The 16,631-nt window shown below is 38.5% G+C and overlaps 2 protein-coding genes across 4 annotated transcripts in view; one reads left to right on the top strand and one right to left on the bottom strand.

Annotated features, from left to right (window-relative positions):
- The first annotated feature begins 785 nt into the window (after positions 1 to 785).
- On the top strand, positions 786 to 15,820 carry sycp2 (synaptonemal complex protein 2). 2 transcript variants are annotated; one of them, XM_025006281.2, is made up of 42 exons: positions 786 to 997; positions 1,088 to 1,112; positions 1,340 to 1,425; positions 1,531 to 1,625; positions 1,722 to 1,756; positions 1,843 to 1,985; positions 2,111 to 2,163; positions 2,459 to 2,504; positions 2,743 to 2,841; positions 2,972 to 3,032; positions 3,304 to 3,452; positions 3,677 to 3,733; positions 4,476 to 4,562; positions 5,040 to 5,142; positions 5,311 to 5,405; positions 6,145 to 6,202; positions 6,312 to 6,357; positions 6,485 to 6,564; positions 6,704 to 7,146; positions 7,258 to 7,385; positions 7,477 to 7,513; positions 7,604 to 7,674; positions 7,783 to 7,828; positions 7,912 to 7,955; positions 8,074 to 8,140; positions 8,289 to 8,454; positions 8,573 to 8,634; positions 8,741 to 8,902; positions 9,448 to 9,582; positions 9,768 to 9,923; positions 10,152 to 10,302; positions 10,749 to 11,050; positions 11,849 to 12,139; positions 12,287 to 12,338; positions 12,546 to 12,674; positions 13,187 to 13,359; positions 13,570 to 13,664; positions 13,931 to 14,030; positions 14,254 to 14,312; positions 14,845 to 14,923; positions 15,118 to 15,174; positions 15,379 to 15,820. In XM_025006281.2, exons 1-42 carry the CDS (start codon positions 893 to 895, stop codon positions 15,433 to 15,435), a joined length of 4,485 nt encoding a protein of 1,494 aa, XP_024862049.1. In that variant the 5' UTR covers positions 786 to 892; the 3' UTR covers positions 15,436 to 15,820. The 2 variants fall into 2 exon arrangements, with proteins under 2 accessions (XP_024862049.1, XP_037832905.1); XM_037976977.1 differs by having other exon boundaries at positions 8,747 to 8,902.
- A 521-nt stretch (positions 15,821 to 16,341) lies between these two features.
- phactr3a (phosphatase and actin regulator 3a) overlaps positions 16,342 to 16,631 on the bottom strand; it is a 29,676-nt gene continuing 29,386 nt past the window's right edge. For both annotated transcript variants that reach the window (XM_037976978.1, XM_017417889.3), the window contains exon 12: positions 16,342 to 16,464. In XM_037976978.1, coding sequence (XP_037832906.1) covers positions 16,449 to 16,464 — 16 coding nt within the window. In that variant the 3' untranslated portion in view covers positions 16,342 to 16,448. The remainder of the gene's footprint in view (positions 16,465 to 16,631) is intronic.

Consider the following 16,631-nt stretch of genomic DNA (forward strand, 5'->3'; position numbering starts at 1 on the left):
TAATGTATGTCTAGCTAAAGTTAGCTACTTTTGGTAGCCTCTATTGCTAAGCTAGCTGAGAATAGATTGGGTACGCCATCTTTAACTCGGGTTTATAAATATAAATAAGCTTGCCTTAGGCAAAATGTTTTGTTTCAACAATCCAACCACCATCTCTTAAAAATCCACCAGAATTAATTTGTATCAGCTGAAATGCAAGTTAAACATATTTCCTAATCATTTATATAGAGATTAAATTGATTGTTAATTTAATGTTGTGGATGGCAGGTTTATGGTTTGGGTATCAGTTCTGGGGACTGAGCAGGCCTGAATTGGTGAAGCTTCTCCTAAGAAGTAAGAATGGCTCCAAGTCAGAACGGACAGGTTGGACACGATCTTACCACCTCTATGTTCCATTGATTTCAGCCTGATATTTGTCTTTAATCTTTAATATAACATGTCTTTTGTGAAGTTGGAGAATGCCATTGATGAGGCGTTAAAGACTGAGAATGTCCAACTACTTGATTCAGTCTTAGAGAGGGACACTGATGACACCACCTTAAAATGTTCCCAGAGGTTTCTCACCAAACTGGACAAGCTCGTCACCACGGTAAGATGAAGCTCAACACAATGACCAGCTGTTCACGATACAGTGTGTTTTTGGACTTACGGAAAACATGAATATTCCTTAGAGCTTGGATCGGAAAGATGCCAGAGCGGCAAGTTTGGGTCTCGCCAGCATCTACAAATATGGGAAAAACCTGAAATTACCTGGTGGTCAAGGACTCTCGATTTTAATGAACCAAGGGCTTATCAAGAAGATGAGTATACATTTATTACATACAAGCACACAGTACGTGATGACCTATCAAGTTAACATTTTCAGGGTTTAATTGAATGTGTTTCTGTGCACATGGTGCAGTGGTTTGAGAAATGCCAGGAACTGTGGATCCACCACGGCCCACACTGGGATGAAACTATGTTTACTCTCTCTGAGAACTTTTTAAATGCCTTAATGGTGAGCTCATGTCTAACAGTAAACACATTGTACATTACCATGTCTTATGAAACATAATTTAAAAGTCTTATATTTCCTTCCCTTCTGCAGGTAGTTCACGAGTCTTGCAAAGAGGGTATATTTATACACTTATTAATGTTCAATTCATACTCAGTATGTGTTATGTCTTCAATAAGTTACAAAGTTAACTAATTGTTCCATCGGAGAGGCAGCATTGTTTACTAAGATGTGATTTTATTCTAAGTCTATTGTTTTTGTACAAAATATAATTCACTTGTGTGAAGCCACTATCTAATCAGATCATATAGATGAAGCTCATGACTTAGTAATATTTATTTTCAGGAACTTACAAGGTCACTGAGTCCTTCCTGTATCCCGTCGGTCAGCTCGCTGTGGACCCCAGAGTCTACATCCTGATTCAGAAAGAGGTTTAAAATGCTTTCCATAACATTTTTTTGTTGTTGTTTTGGGGGGGGGGATTTGATGATGAAAGTCCTTTTTCATAAATTAACCTGAGAAAATGTTTCTGTCAGGCTATTCGTAAATATAACTTGATTCTGGACAAAATCCCGGTGGAGTTTAAGAAAAACAGAAGGATCCTAACATCACAGGAGGGATCAGATATCATGTATGTAGGAGTGGAGTTTTTATGGCAAAGATTAGTAATACTAGAATTTAAAATATCTGCATTCGCTTGAACCCTGGTGTGTTTATTTTTTTGCAGGACCAAACTGGCTGCTCGAATATTGGAGGGTGGTGGTTAGTTTTTTATTTATCTATTTTATGAAATCTACTGTCTTTTTGTCACCCCAAATGAATAGAAAAACATTTTATTTTTATTCTAGATTACGACTTGCAGTCATCATTGATGGAAGCATTATGTAGAATGGCCACTCCTGCGCAGAGGAGGAAGCTCGCAGATCGATGGTTCAGCATGGCGCACGTTGCCAGCGCTTTTGCTCAGATCAGTGATTCAGAGTTTGAGACGGTAAAATTAGACAGTTTATAGTCATTTAATTGTCTGCTATTACCTTCTGACGTGCTCCTTTGACAATTTGTTGTAATTGCGTTCCGCCTAATCGCATCCGGTTTAGTGTAAACATGTGATTTCAGGCTTGTCGCAGGTTTCTGAACATGGTGAATGGGATGCAGGGAGACAAAAGAAGGTCAGCATTCTCTGAGGTGGAAACAAGAGAACCAGAAAAGTCTTTTTTTTTTTCTTTTGACACCCAGAAATTCTACAGAATAAAATACAATAACTATTTATATTTGCAGTATTGCTTTTTCCCTAACAGTGTCATGCTCCAGAAACAAAATATTTGTGAAAGTTTTTTTTTTTTAACACTGTTCTTTGCTCATTAAATATATTCATTATTTATATGTCGTATTACATAAAGAGCACTTGCAGCATTGTTTAAATTTTTTTTGTCTCAGACTAACAGTCTTATTTCTGTACTACAGAGTGTACTCTTACCCTTGTCTGGAAGTTTATCTGGGCAAGTATGAGGTCAGTATATACAGGATTTCTAAGACTCTAAACATGAGAGAGAAAAGACAAAATTTAAATTACAACTTTATTTAATTCCTAATGACTTGTAATAGTAGAAAATTGTTTTCCACAAATAATTAGCCTTTGTTGTGTAATTAGCAGCTCCTTTATGTTTCAGGCGTGTTAGTTTGAATATTACAACTCCTAAAGTCTGCCAGATGTTAAAAACAGGTTGTGGTTGTGGTTGTCTTGTTAGCTGCTGATGCCCGCGGATGAGAAGCTCGAGGAATTCTGGGTTGACTTTAATCTCTGCAGCCACAGCATCTCCTTCTACTTTTCCTTGCCTGATGAAGAGGTGCTGGTGCCCTAAGATCATTTGTGCCTCAGTCATAAACATTCACATGCAAAAGATTTCCATCAATAATTTCTTTAAAAAGCTCAGCATCAGTTAGAGCATACAGAAACATGTTTTTCTTATCATGTAGGATGGCCACTGGGAAACAATGTGCATCAGTGAGAATGAAGTCCAAAGCTACACTGTCAAAGGTAACAACAAAGAAACAGATGCAGTCACTAATTTCTGTTAGTCACACAATCATATGTAGTGTGTTACTGCAATCCATCCATGTACTCAATAAAATAAAATACTGGATAGGAAAAAATGACAGGCATTTTGAGCTATCTAGGCCCTTGATATCTTTGTTTATTTTTCTTGCTTGACAAAGTAAAACAGCTTAATCAAGATTCCTTTAGTAGAATAGTAATACCTATTTCAGAAGTGATCCTGTCCTCTAAATGTTTGTATCTTTATCTTTAGAGGAGGGCAAGAGTCAGGTTTTGCAGATAAAGCTGTCAGAGGTAGTGGTTGTTGGAGCAGTGGAGGGATCCAACCTCACCGTCCATTTCAGCTCCTCCTTGAACATCGTACAGGCTGCTCAAAAAGTCTACGGACTGATGAAAAGCCAAGTAAGAGGCCATGGCCCGTTCACTTCATGTTTACTGACTGCAACACTCATTACGTTTACATGTTCCAGGACAACGAATTGTGAATATTAGAATGACAAATCTTGCCTCTCTGTAAAAATATTTTTAAAGCTAAACCATTTGTACTTTACATTACTGTCTAAAAAAGTGAATACTGTGGTCTTAATAATGTAACATTTGATATTAAACCAATTTTCTTTGGGCAGCGCGCACCTGTGGTGAAAACTGCAGGTAAAACTATGATAGAAGAAAACAACACCCAGGTAAGCACAGACTTATCAAAAAAATCCAGAGTTTACAGATATGATGTGCTGAAGGTGTTAATGTGATAAAACGGATACTACAGTATACTACTAATTAGGCTGTAGCTGAATTAGCTGCAAACTTTTAAAGGTAGGTTGAGTTTTTAGATGAGCTTTAAACAAGCTTGTTTGTGTGTGTTCATCTGTTAGCAAAATAATCTCATGAACCACTGAGGAAGTATCATCAGATGTACATCTGCAACTGGTTAACTTTAGGAGTCAAGCCTATTCAAGATGGCTACCACAACTAATTGACTAATTGACAAAAATGACTTTAATTATGTCATTCCTACAGATATTGATCTAAAATTAAGTGTGGTAGCTGAGAGTCATCCTCAACACGTATTTCAAATCCTAATTATTTATGAGTCATCTTTATTCAGCGGGCTATTAGCATTCCTTCAAGGAATGAGAAGTACTTGGAGAGCCCAAACCTCTGCCAAGGTTGTAGCTTCATTCATTTAATCAATTGTTTTTGGTAACAATTCCAACATTTCCTGTAAATCTCATCAAAATCTGTTCATTAGTTTTGAAGTAATCCTGTGAACAGACAAACAAACAAACCAAAAGCATAACCTTCTTGGTAGAGGTAATACTTTTTAATTTGAACTACATCAGAAATGTTTTAAACTGTTCAAATGAAGCCAGAATGTTAGCCCTGAAGTAAGTGTGTTCATGTAGGCTGCATGCTGCTCTGACACAGGTTGTTCCAGAAAGCCAGGTGTCCCTTGGTGAAAGTGAGAAGACTACAGCTCCATATGTTTTATCTGCTCCAGCTGCACCTGCACAAGTAAAAATATTTGTTTTCTAAATCAAAAATATGGTGGTGAAGTCTTTTTATAGTTCAGCATAATGCAGCAGTTCTGCATGCAACAGTGTCAAAGTTAAATTTGAATTTATTCATGACTGTTTTTTTTTGTCCTAACCTGCATTAAAGCTCTATAAGTTAGGTACTTAAACAATCTGGGCTGTTTTTAAAGGTTTAAATACTGTAGCAGAATGTAATATTAGTGTGACAATGTAGGAGGATTTATTAGGTTTAAGCTTCTGGTGACATTTATTTTTCCCTGCCATGAAATAATTGACATTAAAGAAAAAGTAAATATCTCCCAACAGCCTGATATTTCTGTGTCAGTTCTGGAAAAGAATCTCAACCCTTTCGATGTATTTGGGAGTTTACGTTAGTGTACTGGATCATTCAGGCACCTCATTTAAATTGGCAGATCATAGAGGCCGCACAAAAGATTGACAGACTTTCTGATTTCAGATGGTGACCCCTGCCAGAATGAGGATGTCAGAGTCCACTGCTTATATCAGCACCAGTGAAGGAGGATCTGTTTATAGTATCAGCTCTCTTCCAAAGCTATCAAGTAGGTAACACTGTCCTGTGTTGTTGTCACGTCACTTAATTAATATAATTTCACCACCTGTACTCTCACCAGTTCTTGGAAGACTAACCAAACCTAAATGTTTGTTTAATATGTGTTTATGTTCGTGACTGATTGCATTTTGCTTTTCTTCCTCTTTACGTACTTCAGCCAAGGACAAAGACAAGACCTCTCTGGAGAAGATTTGTTCACGTGACACAAATACAACACCAAGCAACACAAATGCAGTTGGCACGAAAGAGCAGGTTTGTCGCTAAGCACACTGCATGTAAGATGCTACATTTGGAGTTCTTGAGTTGAGAATAATCTACATTGTTTCGACATCAGGATACCACTCGATAGCTAAACTAAACTTTTGGCTTTTTTACAAGCAAAATCCGACGCTGATATTGTCTTTGAAATGGGAAAGTAATTCAATGTTTCTGTGAATCATCTCTGCAGAGCACAGTCTACAGATTATCACACACAAAACATGAATAGTAACAATGTAAATCTCTTAATCATTAGACTCTTCAAACCAAAGCATCAGCTCAGCAACAGGAAATATTCATTTTGGGGCTTTTACGTGACCAGCTCTTTCAATGGGATGGTGGTAGTGTCATCAGCTCTGCTGTTAGTCACAGAAAACAAGAATGCAGGATTTTGCTCCAGGTTCCCAGTAGTTTAAAGATAAACTGCAACAAAGCAGAGAAAGTAAGAGTGGTAAACACACCAGTCTAATTACTGCAGTTTCTTCTGGTGTTGACCTGTTTTCTGATTATTTTACCCTCATATGCTTCTATCACAAATAATTTACTGATTTGATCTTTTTGTAAAAAGAAAACTGAAGTTTATAGTTTTAGGTACTCTTAATAGTGTAGAAGTTTGAATTATAGTATTTGAGTGTTCTTACATGATCTAATTATTTCTCTTTAACCAACAGTATAAAAGGAGGTTTTGTGTCAAGCAAATATAAAGTGTCATTCAGTTACTTTTGTTTTGCAGAAGATGGCTGAAGCAGAACATGTAGTTGTACCGGGACAGGCAGAAGAAAAGTGTCAGGGTATTTTATTCTCAAAGTGACTTTTGACTTTGGTATTTTCCAAACTTACAGCTCATTAGTCAATTCTTCGGCCTCTCAAACCTGTCTTTTATTCTTCTTTTATTTACAGAGCACTACTTTATACCTGACACACAACCCAAAGCAGGACTTAACACGTAAAAAAAACTGCAATCTGTTCATAACTCTGGTGTTCTCATTGCTAATATAGTGTAATTTTGTAGGGGTATACAGTAAATGTATTGAGAAAGTATGTCTGAATAGTTCTGTCTGTTCAAATTACAGCTCTTCTAGCTGGAGCAAATTTTCAGTTTCTGAAATGCTGATGATGCCAACACAGAAAATTGGATCTTTGCCAAGACCTGGTAATTAATGTAGACATCCAATATCTTCAGTAGGACTCAATTGTCAGCAAAATTTTTCAATTTTGAAGGTAGCTGAAAAAATATGTATGTACATGTGTCTTTTGATTTTTTTTTTTTCTTTCCTTCTTTTCCTCCTAAGAGTCTAATTCTAGCGTGGTGGAACAGCTGGAACGTTGTCCATCCTCCTCTCGGAAATTGTCCATTTCAAACTCAAGCCTTGTTCTCCAAAAGCAGCTTCACAGTGAACTCACCCAGCGACTGCAGCAGGTCCTCAATGAGAGAAATGAAGATCCTCAGTACGAGGCAGCACCTGCTCTCCAGAAAAAACCCTCTAATGCCAGAAGAAACTCGAAAGACCGAAGCTCAGAAAGCATGCGTGATTCTGCACTGTACACTCCCCAAGTGCAGCAGCTTCAGACAAACGACCAACGCAAAGGAGAGAGTAAAGGTCAGACGTCACAGAGGGCAGATGCTGTTTCAACAAACTCTTCGCTGAAGACATCTGCAACAAAAACAGTGCAGGAAAAGAAAGAATCCAAGAATAAAGATGAAACTAATACTGCCCTTTCAAGCAAAGACAAAGTAAGATTTAGATGTAATGTAAATTTTGTCCGGCATATGAAAAGCTTTTCAGGGTTTTTCCTTATATTTATTTTGTTGTTTAATGACATTCTCACTCCTGGCTCTACTTAGAGAGACGCAAAGGTTACCGCCAGCATGATGAAGCGCATCTCCAGTCATTATGAAGTTAACACCAGGTCCGCAGCAAAAGGCTCTATAGAAAATACTGCTCAGAACTGGATTCCTCCTCTTGTCAACAGGTACGGTGTACACATACACATCATCTACAGTAATAAAAAAAAATCATTGATAGAAAAGTGCCATATAAAGACTATTTTACTTTTGCAACAGACCAATCTTCAACTTGAAGGTATTTTCATCTGGCAAAGTAAGTGATCAATTGTCATAATTGTAACACTAAATTATGTGTTGTTTTGACAAGCTTGTTTTACTGAAAATTATTATATTTTACATACAGAAAGAAATGCCAAAAGCTGTAAGCCCAAGGAAATCCTTCAACAAAACCACAAAAAAGCCTGTCGCACAGAGGTAATACACGTCAGTTTAAAGGTTTCGGATACACTTGGATAAATGAATGACTTGCATTGTCATTAAAAGTTGGGCAAGTTGTATTTAAAGTCCTTTTCTGTTGGGCAGAAAAGACATATTTGCATTCAACATCGATTCGCCCTTCTGCATTGGGGTAAATATTTCTGCTGCCCTTTTTTTTAATCAAGTACTTAAACTGCCACTGTAATTGTTTAATTATCTTATATTACACTTTAGGGAGAGAACAAAATCTTCAACAAAACTTTAAACACATCAAACAGGTAAATTTGTTTATATGAAAGTGTGGAAATGGAAATTTGTCAACGAATGCAGACACTGAAACTTCAGTTATTTTGTTTTAAAATGTGTTTAATTTGATATTTTTATGTTCTTTGACAGTGGCATCCAGAGCTCTCCCACGCGTCTCAGTCCAGACAAGAAAGCACAACTGGAACTGGCGGCAAAAGTATACTGTCATTTTTTATACTTATTTAAATAACACAACAAAGTTCTTTTGTTTTTATGTCCGTGGTATCACGGTCATTTATTGGTTTGTTTGCCCATGTAGAATGGTTAACATCTGTAATTGTCATCTTCTGTTGTGTGTGTTGCAGAACAAGCGATACGTGAAAAAGCATCTGTTCAGTGACACCGACACCGACAATGCCCTGACAGAGGTCAGCTGGCTGAGAGAATCAGCCAGGAAGTCCAAACCCCAAGTCACCAAATATCCCAGACAAGCTCTCTCCAAACCCAAAGCTGTCCCTCCTCCGTCTTCACGTAGGCTGTCAAAGCCATATTCCACCTCACACTCTCTAATTCATCGTATAAAAGTGGAACTGTAGCAATCTCATTAGCACAAGACTGCATTTTTAATCAGTTGTTTTTGTGTTTGCAGGCAAATCCACAGATGTTCTCCCAGCTTCTCCAAAAGCAGCAAAGGGCAGTAAGCCCAGCAAAGTAAGACAGATTTAAATATAAACATATTTTTGTGTGTCAGTGAAGCACTATTTTATTTAGCCACAGGGTGTCCCTGTTGTATCAGAAGAGTCTCTGTTTAAATAAGATGCAGGATCAGCCGAAGACTGTGAAGGAATCAGCTGCACCCAGCAGACCACAAGCAGCTGGCAGGAGGCCTAAGAGAGCGGCAGCCGCTTCTACCAAGAGCTACCTAGAGCCAGATACTGATGACAGCCAGTCTGAAACAGAGGGGCGACATGCATTTAAGGCAAAAGATGTCTCTGTTTCTTGTTTGTTTGTTTTTCTTAGAACAGAAAGCTTTCCAAAAAAATATTCTAGCTTATGTTCGTTTCTGCTTGCGTACAATCTGGTTTGTCTTGAACAAAATATTTGACCTCAATATACCTCAGATAAAATTTTCTTTCTCTAACGGCAACTATTTTGAAATTGTATTGTTTAGAGTACTGTTATAAATGTAACATCACAACAAAACATCTCGGCTTGACTTAAAGTTAAAAGTCATGGCTTTGAAGTGAAATGCTGAAACTCATTTTCACACGTTTGCTGTTCCAAAATAATCTTATTCTATCGCTTTTACACAACATAAATTAATCTGTAACAGGATGTTGCAAACTGTTAATATTTTAATAAACTTTCTAAGCAGCAATAACTTGAGAAGCATATATGACTCGTAACCAGTCTGAAAATGCTTTACATTCAGTACTAAGATTTTCTTCAAGTACAGAAAAACATAACTTGGGTTTGTCAGATTTAAAGCGAAGCTTTTTTTTTTATTTGTCATTTTAAAAATAGCACTTGTCTACTGACAAATTGAAGAATGATGTGAAAATTCAAGAGGCTACCCAGACCAAGAAGAAGATGACTGCCGGCAGACAGCCAACCAAAATGATGCTACAGTCTGCGTCAGAGATGCCAACCATCACTGAGGTGGAGGGCATTTTATCCTCACATATCCATATACCTATAAAAATGTATTCTGCTTTATATTTCAAACATCAAAACACCCACAAACTTATACTATGATCAGCTGTGTTAGTGTCTTACCTCACTTGTCTGAGACCATATGTGTATTGTGGGAATACTTGCCTAATTTTTGGTCTGCCAATCTACAGACATGCCATGCGGGGAAGCAAGAAAACAGTGAAAAGATCTGTTCAGAGGATCCACAAGTTAAAAGGAGAAAAACCCTCTCTGACCTGTCTGCAGAGAGCTGCAGAAGACAAGACAGCCACAATCAGTCAGACCTGAAAAGGCAATCTGACCTTAAGGTGGGAGTTTTGACCTCCGTCTTGGACATTTCATTCACATATTTTGAAAATGCATTAGGCTGTGAGAGTTGTTTATCAGCTGATGATGTTCTTACATGACTGCTTTTTCATTTACAATGCGAATGAATGACCCGTGGTTCTGACCATATATATACATGTTGGAGTGTGAAAGTGTCTCCTTTTTGTTTCCCATCTCAGAGAATTCAGAACACCTTTTTGTTTCAGCAGGTTAAGCTGGGGAAGGTTGTTCAAGCACCTTCGAAGCTGAATAAGAAAAATGTAATCCGTGCCCAAGAACAGATGAGTGCTTTGAAGGATTCCTTGGCTGCCTGCCAGACCTCTTTCTGTCCGTCGCCTCCTTTCATTGAAAAGATGAGATGTAAGATTCTGTGAAAAGCTACTCTTCAACATCAGAGTTAGATAACGGTTATTTGACTCCTTTGACATTAGCTAATGTCTGTTAAATGTTTCATGGTTGATCAAGTGGTTTCATTTCATTATAATGAGCACATTAATTACTTGATAGCTCATTTGACACCTAGTAGATAAAAAATGTTTCTAATTATTGACACATACTGTCAATTTAAAGTGTTTTATTTGGAATACTAAGATCATGTTTTAGTCCAGTTAAGACTTTGTGCCTCTATACCTAGAATATGTAATCTCAGTTTGCACAGGATGTATTGTAAGTTTAAAACACGTTAGAAAGAAACACATAATCTTTCCAAAATCTTAACTGTAAATCATTATGTAGGAAAGGCTGCACTTTGTCCAACTTCTGAAGCCAGCTGTTTGAACATCTGTGTTTATGTTGGACCCTCACAGCTGCAGAGAGGTCACCTCCAGCCTTGCATTTGACCTGCTCCACTGTCCTCACCCCATGGGGATCCCCACTTTCTGCCTCCCCTAAGCCTCCCCGCCAGGAAACCCCCTCGCCAGTCCCGCTGCTACCCAAACCGCACTCAACAGTCAGCAGTAAAAGAAAAGGCAAACCTCCTTCTTTCTACAAAGCAGAGAAAAACTACAGCTCATCCAAGGCCGAGTTCATCCAGTCTGTTCCCTCTCCCTGCTCATCGAAAGGTCAAACTCCTGCACCCGGGTCTCCCGCTGGACCAAGTTCAGCAGAGGTACACCACCTTCATGACACCTTTTCACTGAGTTCAAAAATACCACAATAGGAAAGTTGTGAACTATTAAAAATCCAATTAAAGCATTTCAGTATATAGAGCTATCACAGTGTTATTGTGGGAGAATCCTCACTTATTTCAATTTGAGTTTTATCTCAGCGGTCATGAGTTACTCTTTGACTCTGGAATTTAGTGTCTTTGAGTGATTCACATACCTTTGGTCCACGTGTAAGTCATGGACGTCACTTGACAGTCCGGTGAGAGTCACTGGAGTAAAATGGGTGTTGGTGAGAATAATAAATGACTGAAAACCTTCCTGTCTAGAAATCATGGAAGTTGGTCTCAGACCTGAACATGGCTGGGTAAAAATTCCCAGACCAGCAGAGAAAATTTAGGAAAGAACATTTTGCTCTCTGAAGCATCACTTTTAACATTTAAGGTTTGTTCTAACAGTTCTCAGACTCAGTGTTATTTGACGTGAGATCACTGCTGAGACGAAACCATTCATGAGGATGAGATATTTGAGCAGTTCTTTAGTAAATATATCATAAATATGCAGAAAATCTTGGAATTAGATTGATGATGATTGATAGCATGATTTCTGAAGGTCTGGCAGAACAGGAAATGGCACCACTGGGCTTCACCTGTGCTTCTTAATGCACTTCAGAAAGTGTCTTTGACATTTCACTAATCCAGGGAGGACATGGTGATTAGGTCACCACAAAACGAGTTGCCACATTTCTTCGTGTCTCATGTTTTGTCATCACTTTCTCTCCCTCTATTTCTTTTTGTTTTCAGATGTATGCAGACCAGCAGCACCTGTCCTCTGCACCCCGGGCTCTTTTATCTCCGTCCACACAGCCTCTGTTGACGTCCACACTGCTTGAGCTGGACAAACCACCTGTAGCCTCTCCTTCTTCATCACCCATACCCGAAGACACCGTCAGCTATAGCTGCCACCTTGACTTCAGCAAAGTGTCTTCAGGATCCCTGGCTTCACTGAGCCACTCGTCCCCCAAGTCATCAGTACTCAGCCCAAAAATTAAGAACAGCTCCTCTGCTCCCATGACTGAGTCTCTTAAATCAGAGGTTTGATCTCTTTCCTGAGTGTTTTTATGATCGATTTAAGCTGGATGTATTGATGAATGTAACATAAATGAGTTACTAGGTTATTATGATTTCAAAATACATGTCGCCATCAAACAAATGACTCACATTAATGTCCCTTCCTGACAGAAAACACCAGTTAAAGACAGAGACCTTGAACTTCCACAGTCTCTTATCTCAGGTAATGTTTTCTTCCTGTTCTTTGGTTTTGGATTTCCTGGTGGCTTTTATCTAACATCATAGCAAGGGACAACCACACCAAGACAAACTTTTAGTTCATTATAAAATTATGAGCACAAATGTACTCAAAAGGGACACTATATTTCAATCAGAAAATTCTGCGCAATGTGTGATCATGTTTTTTTTTTTTCTTCTTTCTATTTTTCAGGTCCCAGTCGTAAGCGTCATGTATCATTGTCCAGTAATTCTGAGGAAGATGAGAAGGAAAACAAGAAGAAAAGCAAGATTAAAGCGCAGCGTTTACCTCGAATGAAGCCCAGGAAGCTGTTTAAGTCCTGTAAGGCATACGGTTACATCAGTGCTTAGACCAGCAAACAGGAATTAGTGCCTTTTGCTGAAAAATATATGAGAAAACCAGAACAACACAGTATTTACAGACAGCAATTACACAGAATATTTGTGCTATTGTCATCGTAAACCAGTAAAAGTAATTATAATTATATTTAGATCTCATTGAACTAAAACATGAATGCTGTATTTCTACAATGAGGTTATACACATATTTGGTAGTAGTTGTTTTTTTTTGTTTGTCTGTTAAATCAATTAAAAACTGATGAACAGTTTTTGATGACATTTTCAGGAAATGTTGGGGTTGCCACAGGAAACAGTTGATGATGCAGATCACAATCTGGATCAGACAATGTTTTAATGATGCTATGGTGTGGGCGGAGGTTTGCGCTCTCCGAGTGCTTTTAGTCTCTCTCTGTTTCAACAACCAGACCTCATGCCTTATATTAGAACAGCAGAGTAAAAAAAAGTTTTAACCCAGAATGCGTTTGTTATCCACAGTTGCTGAGGTGTCGGCTGTGGAGGAACTGAGCCACATGAGTTCCAGTAAGTGGGAGGTTGAAGTGGTGGATGGAGACGTGGATATGGAGGACGATTTAGAGCTGCCAGAAATGAGTTTAAACCCAAACAACCTATGCCAGCAGATGAGCTCTGAGCTGAAAAACAAGTTCCAGGTTTGACTTGCACACTAACAGACAGACTCAAAACACTGTAGCACTATTTATTATGTTAGTACCCTGTTATCTCTGAAAACACTGTTAAGTGTTAGGCAAGGTGACCATGTGGGCTTTGAAAAGCACTTATCGTCTTATAGGAACGACTGTACTTGTGATTTGTGTCGAACATACTATGTCAACGCTAAGCTTCTGCATACATGTTTTCAGAACCGTTGCAAGATGATGGAGATCTACAACAAGCAGTCTTTGAAGACTGTCCATCAGCATGTCTCCTCTATTAATGTGCAACTTACCAAATACAGGTCACTTATTGTATTTTATTTTGTGAACAAACCCTTAAACTAAGCTTTTTATGGTTTTCCGGTCAAACATATTTGAAAATTCAAGTGCAAATTTAATTTCTGTTACCATCAAAATTTATTTGAAGGCTTGTTGTTGACTTATTTAAGTAATAATAGAACAACTATTTTAGTAAAGAAAGTACTTGCATGTTTTATCCAATGTTCAGTCTTTCTGCAGTCTGCTAGTGGCACTTTATTTTCTGTTTAATTGTTTTTCTTCTGCACAGAACTCAGAAGCTTGAGCAGGTTCAGAAGGTCCTTTTGGATGAGATCCATAACATGGAGCAGGATGACAGCATGCTGAAAAACATGGAGAAAGATCTGACTGTGGGTTTCTCAGACTGGCTCTCTGGCTACTCTCTCTCCTACACAGAAAAAGACTTTCAGGCTAAAATGTAGAAAGTAGCGGCAATAAAAGTACAGTTTAACCAAATATTAGCCAGTTAGAGGAGATAGTTTTCAATTTTTGATTGTATTTTTTAAGTATTATTGATTTTACCAATATTTGTTATTTTTTAAATAATTTATTTTTTATTCTTGTCTCTTGTAGCTGATGTGGAAAAAGCAGATAACAGCTTTCCATTCTTACCAGAAGCAACAAATCAGGAGGTAAATTTGAAACTAGCATGTTTGTGTGAATGCAAAAAGAGCAATGCTGTTAACTCTTGCGCCATGTTCTCTGATCAGCGATGTTCCCACAGGGCTAAACCCAAATACTCCATAATACGTTGAGTAACATACTTGTTTATTCTGTGGAACAAGGATTAAAAGGTTTGACGGGAAAATCATTTCCCCCCGGGATTATCGTCAGAAACTAAATGTCACCCCAAAGCACAAGCTGTTTTTTAGAATATAAAGCCAGTGCTTCTTTATATAACTATTATGGGTTAGCAGATATAGTAATTTGGCTGTATGGAGTGTCTCTTTTTTAAAATATAAATAGCATCCAGATTTATCAGCATGCCTCATACTCCTCAAGTTCTTCACGCTTAATTAGCACATACATCATAATTCAAGTTGTGTCCTCTTGTGTGCCTGATTATGAAGAATACTTTGTATATGTGTGTGGTTTATTTGCATTCTGACTTCTCTTTGGCGCCTTCTCAGTTGGTTGCCTGAATGTCTGTGTCTTTCTACCCAGAAATGATACCTTGAAGAATACTCTCCAGAGTAATGTGCATCAGAGCCTAGAGTACGAGGAAGGAATATTCACATCCGAGGTGAGAGTTTCTCCCATATCTAATATTTGCCTCACTGTGTAGATTCAGTGTGACTAATTGTGTAAATTCTAAATGTGTGTGTGTATGTAAGGAGTAAAGCAGTCCAATTGCTGTTTTGCTGAGTGTTTTTTACTGTTCCTCATCTATTCACCCATCACTTTCTCTGACCATCACATTCTGCCTGCTGTTTTCAGATGGGCCTAATTAGAAACGACATGAAGTCAGTTCAGGACAGACTCCTCAATGAGATGGTTAGTAGACACAAACACAGGTGACCTCTCAGCAAAATCTGTCTTTCATGCCACGTCCTTCACTCTGTCTGCACCAAAACGTTCCCCTGAAAGCTTTTACCCTACATTCAGCGCTGAAAGTGCGTCTGACTCAGATGGTGATTTGTCTCATTTTAAAACTGTTCTTTCCTGAATGTTTCTTTTGTGCTCGTGCTCCATTTGCAGCTGGAGGGAGAGGTCCAGAGTGTGAAGAGAGGACTGCGCGCTTTGTTTTTCCACTGATGGGGGTCAGGTTTGAGTTGAGCAAAAAGGTATCAGAACGAAGGACCAGGATGTTCATGTCAACATGTGATGCACGCTTCACTGTGTAGTTCAAAGTGTTTGCGTCCTGTTTATTTTCTTTTTCCAAGTTCTTTTAATTTATTGAAATGTATCCAGCAGTTTCAGGGCTGGATTTGTTCTTCATATAGAGTTTCCGGTGAAATTTCTCAGCTGATATGTTTTGATGTTAGTACATTTAAGTCATTAGCTTCTATGTGAAGTGGTGACGTTTTTACTGTATGTCTAATTTATAGGTTAGTTAAGTACTAAAAGTTGTTAAATGAACATTAGATTGATCACTTTTAAATATCTCACCCTTGTGAATTGCAAATAAAATGGTTTAAAATAAATACATCAGCCATTGTTATAAAAGATGTATTTTGAAGACAATTCTGAAGTAGTGCTTACAAAGGTATTTTCTCTTTTCAGTGAAGACATCAACAGCCCCATTCTGATTGACATACTGTATGTACAGTTAATATCAAACCCCTCCCCAGTGTTATCAGCCCAGACTTCACAGTCTGTACACAGTCCAAGTGACACATTATTCATCAATTAGGAAAAAGTGAAGCTGGTCACATGCACTACTTCTTCCCACTACACACCGTTTTGTCAAAGTAGTTCATGAATTAGTACAAAAAGAAAACCAAAAAAAAAAAGGAATCGTAGGATTGTTCTTCCTCTGCTCTTGTCCTGAGAGGCAGAGGCTCCACCAAAGTCTCCCCCACCTGCCAGCGTCCGCGTTGCATCCAGGAGTCTCCAGGATGCACTGCTGCAAACGTCATTGTGTCTCCCGCACCCGTTCCTTCATACTGATAATATGAGGGCGCTGGAAGAAAGTTAAAAAAAGACACGCTGAAGACAAAACGGCTCCAGGCTCTTTTTTTTTTTTGATCCGTCACCACTGAGCAGCATCAAGCAGCTTCGGGAAAAATGTCTGAGCTCAGCATTTCTTCACAGAAGAAACTCGGCTTTCATGGCCGGTGGAACCTGAGGAGGCAAACACACGGAGCAAAAAAAACTGTGAGAGGGTCCTTTGTCATCAAACCTCGACTGTTGCAGTCATTAATCAGGAGCTATTTTTAGCAGCAAATGTGCTTCATGCATCGAGGGGCTGGACACGTGCTCCCCTCCCGTCCTCTCTGGGTCACTGGTAC

The sequence above is a fragment of the Kryptolebias marmoratus genome, linkage group LG8 (genome assembly GCF_001649575.2).
Source record: "Kryptolebias marmoratus isolate JLee-2015 linkage group LG8, ASM164957v2, whole genome shotgun sequence".
NCBI classification, from domain to species: Eukaryota; Metazoa; Chordata; class Actinopteri; order Cyprinodontiformes; family Rivulidae; genus Kryptolebias; species Kryptolebias marmoratus.